The sequence below is a fragment of the Prionailurus viverrinus genome, chromosome E2 (genome assembly GCF_022837055.1).
Source record: "Prionailurus viverrinus isolate Anna chromosome E2, UM_Priviv_1.0, whole genome shotgun sequence".
NCBI classification, from domain to species: Eukaryota; Metazoa; Chordata; class Mammalia; order Carnivora; family Felidae; genus Prionailurus; species Prionailurus viverrinus.
This window is the reverse complement of record NC_062575.1, coordinates 54,444,266-54,452,354: the sequence shown is the minus strand read 5'-3', so window position 1 is coordinate 54,452,354 and position 8,089 is coordinate 54,444,266. Positions and strand designations below refer to the sequence as shown.

Sequence of the window (8,089 nt, the reverse complement as noted above, 5' to 3'; positions counted from 1 at the left end):
GGGAGTCCGACCACTTCTTCCTTCCAACCAGGAGTCTGGCCCTCGGCCCTTCCTTCCTCAGACCATTGCTGGTCTCCAGCTCGTACTTTACACAGACACAAGTGTTCGGGCTCCCCACCTGAATTCCCTCGGATCTAGAATTCTGAATCCCCGAACCCAACCCCTGAACCCAAGAGTCAGGGCACCCAGCTCCCTCCTTTACGGAATACAGTAGTAAAGACTCCCAGATCCCCTCCTCCCCGGGACCCAGGATTCCAGGCCTCCATCCTCATTCTCTCCGAGAGACTCAAAAGCCTGGGCCCTCAGCTTCTTCCTCCTTCAAGCCTCAGAAATCCTGGCCCTAGGCCCTTCATGACTCGGCCACCCCGGCTTGGGCGAGCTGGCTCAGGGATCAGGAATGCAGTGATCTCACGGCCCCTCCCTGTCCCGTTACGCGGCTGTCCCCCCTCCAGGGCCCCATCTCCCCTCCCAGTCTGCCTTCCGCTTGGCTGGGACTCCGGGAACCGGAAGCCTGGGTCCCTTAGCGGGCGGAGACTCCAGCGTCCAGCCTAGACACCCGGGTCGGAAGCCTGGCTAGGATCCCAGGACGTAGGTGGAGCTTCCCCTCAAGACCCACTCCTTCCTCCGAGCGCGCCTATATACGGCCGCGCGCGGGCCCACGAGCCCCGCCTACTAAAACGAAGCCTCGGGGACGGTGCCCTGAGAAGCAGTCTCCGGGCTCTTCATTTGCATAGCACCTCCCCGAATGATCTTCCCGACCCGTCGGTCGAGAGAGTGAGAGCGCTTATTAGCATAGCCCCGCCCTCAGGGGCCCGCCTGCTGAGAGCGCGTGGCGCTGCCCTGGGTGAGCACAGTTCTTTCATTAACATACTCCCGCCCCATTTGGAATTCCCCTTCACAGCGAAAGCCTTTCCCCTTCCCTTATTAGCATAGCTCCTCCTTTTCCCTGGCCTTGCCTCCTCCCAAGTGTCCCAAGACTCGAGTCCTTCTCTCCGGAGCTCATGATTATGCAGTAGCCTTATTAGCGCGGCCCACCCCTAGGCCCCGCCCGGCTCCCCCCCCCCCCCCCCCCCCCGCCAGGCAGTAGCGGCGGCGGCGGCAGCGGTGGCGACATGAGCAGCGGGGCGGCGTCCGGGACTGGGCGGGGGCGGCCCCGGGGCGGGGGGCCGGGGCCCGGGGACCCCCCACCCAGCGAGACACACAAGCTGGTGGTCGTGGGCGGCGGCGGCGTGGGCAAGAGCGCACTGACCATCCAGTTCATCCAGGTAGTGGGCCCTCACCCGGGGGGGTGTCCCCGGGACCCAGAACTGACCTCTTTCTGAGACCCCTATTTCCCCTCGATCCATCACTGAGCACCTCTTACGAGACCTTCTAATCTTAAAAAACCCCCTCAGATTGTGACCCTGAGCCCTCCCAGGGCCTCCACCCCTTCCACCCCCTACACAAGGGGCATATACTGGCATCCTGAAACCCACCATCCCTCCTCCCAGTACCCTGCTTCCCTGCTGACCTGGGCATCTCCTGGGAGCATCCTGAATCCAGAAGTCACCCCATTTAGACCCTAAGCACTCTCATAGGGGCCCCCACCCCCAGGTGCCACCTTCTCCTACCTGAGCCCCATCTCCCCCAAACCTCAGATCCCAGCTTCCTGCCTGAGCCACCCAGAGCCTAATTGGGAGATTACCCCAGCCTAGATGCTTAGCTCTCTCAGAATCTAGAAATTATGCCCAGACTGCCTGGGACCCATCTGGGACCATCCAGTCCTGAGAGAGGCACTCTTAGACTCAAGGGATTTCAGAAACATCAGTGCCCCTTGGCCATTGCAGAGAACTGTAAGACTACAAGTCCTGGGGATCCCCCATCCCCCAAGACCCAGACCTCCCCCCTCTCCCCAGGGAAACCACCTGCTCGTCCATCTTGAATTTTCCTCCACTCTAAATCCTTGAGCGCCTCTCCGAAACCTTGGCTAGCCCCCAAATCATCTCCATCTAGGAAGCCCCAGATTCTTGACCCCCCTGGAAAGACCTGCTCTTTGAGAGTTTCTTTGACCCTATAAATGCATCTCAGGGTGTTTGAGACTCTCTAGATAGGCACCTATATTCTATGACAAACCTCCCAAAAGTGCACCTTGGGGCTCTCCCCCGTTCTCACTCCTGAGCTTCTCCAGTTGTGTTCTGAAGACACGCCCCTAGTCCCCCCATGGGGGGGCCTGGTCCTACTCCCTCCCTTCAGGACAAGCCCTCACCAAGCACCCCCACCCCCCACCAACAGACAGGATGCAGCCCTCAGGCCCCCAGCTGCCAGATCACCCCTTCTCTCCTGAAAGATCCACCCCTGCCCAGGAAACCTTCACCCCATTCCCAAGGGAAACCCTCCCACCTTAGAAAAACCTTAAAAATTAGCTATCTGTTTCTGAGATGCTACCGCAGAGGCCCCTGGGCCCCAGACCCCTTGAGAGCCCCCAGCCAGTGCCTGCATGGACGCCCTGGCCTATATAGAAAAAGGCCTCAGCCCTGGGCCCCTTGCACCCAGGGGCAGACCCAAAGCTGGCCAAAGGCCTGGCTGGAGGCTGGCCTGACCCAGGCAGGAAGGGAGGGGCCCAGACTTTGGGCGGGGCAGTTTCTCTACTGCTGGATTGGAACTGGGACCTTCCCCTGGGAGGAGACACTAGAAGCTGTGGAGGAGGAGGAGGAGGGGAGGGAGGAGGAGGAGGAAGAAGAAGGAGAAAAAAAGAGGGAAGGGGAGGAGGAGGAGGAGGGAGAGATCTAGCCAGGCAGATAGTCTGGACAATAATAGCTCCCAATAACTGAGCACCTACTATATCCAGGCCATACAGTAAATGCTTAACAGGAATTTCCCCGAAGCTCACAAATACTGGATTAAATGAGTCCTATTTTTATCCTTAATTTCCAAATGAGGAAATTGAGGTTCAGAGAGGGGAAGTGATTTGTTCAATGCTGCACAGCCAGGACATAATCATGATGTAGGAGATGTATTTTATACTAGAAAGAGAGGACCAGGAGAGATTCAGAAAGGAGACAGGGTAGGGTGGGAGGAAGGGACAGAGACCCACAGAGAGAGGAACGGGGACCCAGAAAGAAGGTGGGGGAGGCAGAGAAAGGCAGAGCCCAGGGGCAGGGCTACATCATCTGTGCTGCAGCACTGAGCAAACAGCAGTAACAGTGTCTTCTCCCTCCCCACCAGTCCTACTTTGTGTCTGACTATGACCCAACCATTGAAGACTCCTATACGAAGATCTGCACTGTGGATGGTGTCCCGGCCCGGCTGGACAGTGAGGGCGAGGGAGGCAGGGAGCGGATGGGGGGATGGTGGTGGGGCTGAGGGCTCCTGGCGGGGGGGGGGGGGGGGGGGGGTGATGGGGGCGGCCAGTGGGAACCCCATCCCCAAGGCAGCCCCTCTCCGCACGTCTGCAGTCCTGGACACTGCAGGCCAGGAGGAGTTCGGTGCCATGCGGGAGCAGTACATGCGCGCCGGCCACGGCTTCCTGCTGGTGTTTGCCATTAACGACCGCCAGAGGTGAGGAGTAGAGGGCGGCGGAGCGGGGGTGGGGCGTGGGGCGGGGAGGGCGGCTAGACCTCACACCTCTGGCTTCATCCGCAGTTTCAACGAGGTAGGCAAGCTTTTCACGCAGATCCTCCGAGTGAAGGACCGAGACGACTTCCCCATCGTGTTGGTTGGGAACAAGGCAGATCTGGAGACACAGCGCCAGGTCTGGGACACCCCCCCCCCTCCCTGCCCCACCCCGGGGGACCGCATCTCAAGCCTGGGAGGCTCCTTCCTGGGCTGCGTCCTCCAGCTCCCCTGGTCCTGCTCCCTCCACGGTCACACGCCATCACTAAATGTGTTGCTCCCAAGTTGGATCTCCTGAGTTCCCAGCCTTTCACACAGGACTTCCCAGGAGAGATGGCTGGATGGCAAAAAGGGCACCTGCCCCCCATCCCCAGGTCAGCCAGCCCCAACTCTGCTCCGTCGCCACCTCTAGTCAGCCTCCCACCCTGCCCCCCACTGCGCTGGCCCCTTCCCTGCTCACGACCCTCCCTGGCTCCCCAGCGCCCCCAGGAGAGAACTCCAGCTCTTCCACAAGAGGTGATACCCACCGTGTCTGGTCCCTTCCTTTCTGTTCTCTCCACTTCCTCCTATACACAGAGGCTACGTGATTTCCACACAGAACTCCTCTTTTAGATCAAGCTTTGGGGGGGGGGGGGGGTTCCAGCCTTCTGAGCCTTGCTCAGGCCTCTCCAGGGAACACCCAGACTTCTCTGCGGGGGGGGGGGGGGGGGGGACTCAGTTATCTGACGTTCAGAAGGACAAACGTCTCCAGAGCCTTCCCTGACTACTTAGGTGGTGCTGAGCCCTCTTGGCATGTCCCCCGTGATCCTCTGGGAGCTTTTCCCTTGAGCCCCTGCACTTCGTAACCCCCATTAGAGCATATAGTGTGATTTTCTGCCTCCCTCGGTTGGGAACCACCCTGAGTGCAGACACCCGACTCCTTCCTGTGTCCCCCCTCCCAGGTCCCCCGATCTGAAGCCTCTGCCTATGGCGCCTCCCACCACGTGGCCTATTTTGAGGCCTCTGCCAAACTGCGCCTCAATGTGGACGAGGCCTTCGAGCAGCTGGTGCGGGCCGTACGGTGAGCGGAGCTCCTCCCCTTCCGGTCATCCTCGTTCTCAGCTCCTGTGACCCAAACTCACTAGCTTCTTCCCACAGGAAGTATCAGGAACAAGAGCTCCCGCCCAGCCCACCCAGCGCCCCCAGGAAGAAGGACGGGGGCTGTCCTTGTGTCCTCCTGTAGCTCCGGCGGCGGCGTGAGAGGAGCAACCAGCACGAGCTCTTGGGACCAGCTGCCCTCACCGAGCCTCAGTTTCCCCATCTGGGTTTCCCAGGATACACTACACCCCCATCTGTAATTCCTGGCTTCCTCCAGGACATCGCCACTGTGTGCCTTCTGCCAATATGCCTCCTTTCCCCACCTGAGCCCCTTGTTGGGGTGAGGGGCTCCCGGGCATCCGGGTCACTGCTGTATATAACTCCCCTCTCCACCCCTAGGGAAATAAACGTCACTGCCAATGTCAGAAAATGCTTTTTAGAACGGTTCAGGGGTGGTGGGTGAACTCAGGGCACACCTATAACCATCCGATCTACAACCCTTTGCTTCTTGGGGAGGGAGGTGGGCAGGGGCCAGAGAATAAGCCAACCAGGTGTCTGGACTCCTGCTTCATCTTCAGCGGGACCACTCTGCCTTTTGTGTTTTGGTGGCACGGGGGTTAACATCTGAAATGTTTTTTGGTTTTTTTTTTCCTCTTTGCTGTAAAGTTCTAGAACAGTACTGTTCAACAAGGTAGCCGGTAGCTACAGGCAGGTTTTTAAATGTATTGGATAGTGGTGTTCCAGAAGATTCCAGAATCTTGGAAACAGGCAGCCACTACAAACCCTGCCTGCCTCCTAACCACCCCCAATACATATTGAGAAAGACATTTTGGCTGCAGAAAGAAGGGACAGGTGGGTGGAATGGTGTCCAAGCAGCTGGCTGGCAAGTTCTCGGCTCCAGAAAGTTCCCAATTGGGCTGACTTCAGAGTCCAAACCCTCAATGACCTGGGGGCCAGCGTAGACACATCTCATTTGAGCATATGTCCTAGGAAGGGCTGAAGCGTGGGGCATCATAAGGCCACCCAAACAAGTTGCTAGCTCGCTTGTTTGGGAACCCTTGCATGCCCCCCCATTCGACCCAGGACCCCCAATTCTGTGCTCTATTTGCTAACCTGAAACGCTGGCGCCAGGCCTGGAGACCACCACGTGCCCCATCTCCGATGCCTGACAAGCGTCCCTGAACCCCAACACCTAGTCCACACACCTCCACTTGAGAACTGTCACCAAGGATCTACTCCCTGTCTCCCTGTATCTGCTACGTTTGGACAGAATCTCCAGGCCCGATTCCAAAGTCCTCCCTTCACACCCACCCCAGAACCCACTTCCTGGTTCAAGGGGAGACGAGGGCCCTCAGCAGCACCTCCATCTTCTCAGCTGCAGAATGGGGGTAGTCACAGAGCTACTTCGGAGAGGTCTTTAGGAACCGGATCTGCACCCAGAAGACAAACACAGAGCTGGGAATATCGTAAACGCTCTTTATCAATGACGGAGGCCCCGCTGTCCTCCTCTTGCCCCAGAACCATGAATGTCCCTCTGTATTCCAGATTCGAACAATGATTAGCTAAATATCCCTTTCCGGGTTTCATTATCACAGAATCCTTGGCCTGCATTCAACCTTCCGCCTTGGGAATAAGCAAGGCTCCAACGTATTGTGCTACATGTTCACTCCCTCTACCCTGACAGGGAGGGAATGGGGGTGGGGGGGTGGAGTGGGGCGGTTCTATCACTTTCCAAACAAGGTCTGACATCGCCACCTAACCCCAGCCAGAGGCGAGGCGCTCTCCGCAGGGGCCAGTGGAGTCCTAGGCTGATGTCCCTCCCTCTCCCTGGGTCCCCCTGTCAACACTGCGTGCATAGGAGACCCGAGTCTTTTTTGCATTGTCGATCAGGGCCAAATTCTTGGCCGGGACACCCTGCTTCTTGAAGGACAAAGATGCACTTCGAAGAGGTGACCAAAGCTACCGCTTACGCCCAGCAAAAGGCACACGTACAGACCCACGCGACAACTGGCAGGCCATTTTCGGAAGGCTTGCGATCACCACCGTTCCAGAGCTCATCAGACAACAGTGAAGAGGCTGGCCTGGCCTAGTTGGCGGCTCTCTAGGCATGTGCATGCCTGTCCCACAGTTCCTGCCCTCCCCTGGGCTCTGGCGGGTCCTGCCAATGATTTGAAGCCTCTCGGGCTTTTGCTGTCCCTCCTTATCCATCTTTGCCATCTTCCCTTTCTGCCATCTCTCGGACTTCCGGCAAGCCCCTTGGGCTCGCCTGCCATGCGGAACGGGAGCTAAAGGCCAGGCGGTGCCAAGTGCATCGAACGCTGTTTTCCTTCACGTTGACAAAGTCCATTTGACAAATGACGAGACTGAGGACAGGGGCTGGGATCCAACTCACCTGGTTAGTGCTGGAGCTGGCATTCAAATTCGGGCAGTTGAATTCCAAGGTCCAACCACAAGGTACTCCTGCCCCCAAAGGGATGATACTGCCCTGCCACCCACCTTCTGAACAATCCACCCACTTTGTATAGCAGAGCTCCTGCGGGAGATCACGGTGATCTCGGAGGCTTTGGCTCTTATTTGACAGAACAGTCCAGAACCTTGAATATGCCACTGCCTCTCAGTGGCTGCACCCCAATGTGCTACAGGCCATGGTTCAAGGACACCAGTGGTCCATCCTTACCCCTCCGAACTCAATTCTAGAAAGCCCACGGCCCAGGGGCACCTGGGTGGCTCAGTCGGTCGAGTGTCAGACTCCAGCCTTCAGTTCGGGTCACGATCTCGTGGTTCATGGGTTCGAGCCCCACAATGGTCTCCACGGTAACAGCGTGGAGCCTGCTTGGACGCTCTCCCCTCTCTCTCAAAATAACAAAATAAACTTAAAAACAAAAGCCCACGGCCCACCACTGAGTCCCATTAAGATCCTTCAGCGTTACTGTAAAACCAGCAGAATCATTAATATTGGCCTAGACGATATCCAAAGTTGTAGAACAAATTGGGGCTCTTCCTCGATTTCACCAGGAAGGGAACCTATCTAGAATGCAGATGGTCTACCCTTAAATCTTACACCAGGTCAACACCTGCCGCACACCTATCATCACTGCTGAAGCCAAGGTTCTAGAATACCAACAGTCTGTTTTGGACAACCGTCCAGGCTCTAGAATGACAACAGCTTACTCACTACTTTCTAAAGCCAGGTTCCAGTTGACCTCCAAACGTTTAACTCTTTAGAACACTGCTCCTCCAACTTGAGTGTCTATTAGAATCCTCCCAGGATTTTACTAAATAGTGGGTTCTGACTCAGCAGATCTGAGACTCAGCCCGAGCTGACGTTTTCTAGAAGGTCTCGTGGGACAACGGACATCACTCCAAGGGCGGCAGTCCTGGATCACGCTTTGAGCAGCAGCAAATCTCAAGAACCCAGGAA

The 8,089-nt window shown here is 57.3% G+C and overlaps 1 protein-coding gene across 1 annotated transcript; it reads left to right on the top strand.

Moving 5' to 3' along the window:
- Positions 1-1,067: 1,067 nt before the first annotated feature.
- RRAS (RAS related) lies at positions 1,068-5,093 on the top strand. Its single transcript, XM_047835572.1, has 6 exons — positions 1,068-1,265; positions 3,205-3,292; positions 3,435-3,537; positions 3,622-3,730; positions 4,533-4,651; positions 4,729-5,093. The coding sequence occupies exons 1-6, from the start codon at positions 1,113-1,115 to the stop codon at positions 4,811-4,813; spliced, it is 657 nt and encodes a 218-aa protein (XP_047691528.1). The 5' UTR covers positions 1,068-1,112; the 3' UTR covers positions 4,814-5,093.
- The last annotated feature ends 2,996 nt before the right edge of the window (positions 5,094-8,089 follow it).

Coding starts and splice junctions, on each gene's coding strand:
- RRAS (XM_047835572.1), top strand. CDS start 1,113: ATGAGCAGCGGGGCGGCGTCCGGGACTGGGCGGGGGCGGCCCCGGGGC. Junction 3,293..3,434: donor TGTCCCGGCCCGGCTGGACA/GTGAGGGCGAGG, acceptor GCACGTCTGCAG/TCCTGGACACTGCAGGCCAG. Junction 4,652..4,728: donor CAGCTGGTGCGGGCCGTACG/GTGAGCGGAGCT, acceptor TTCTTCCCACAG/GAAGTATCAGGAACAAGAGC.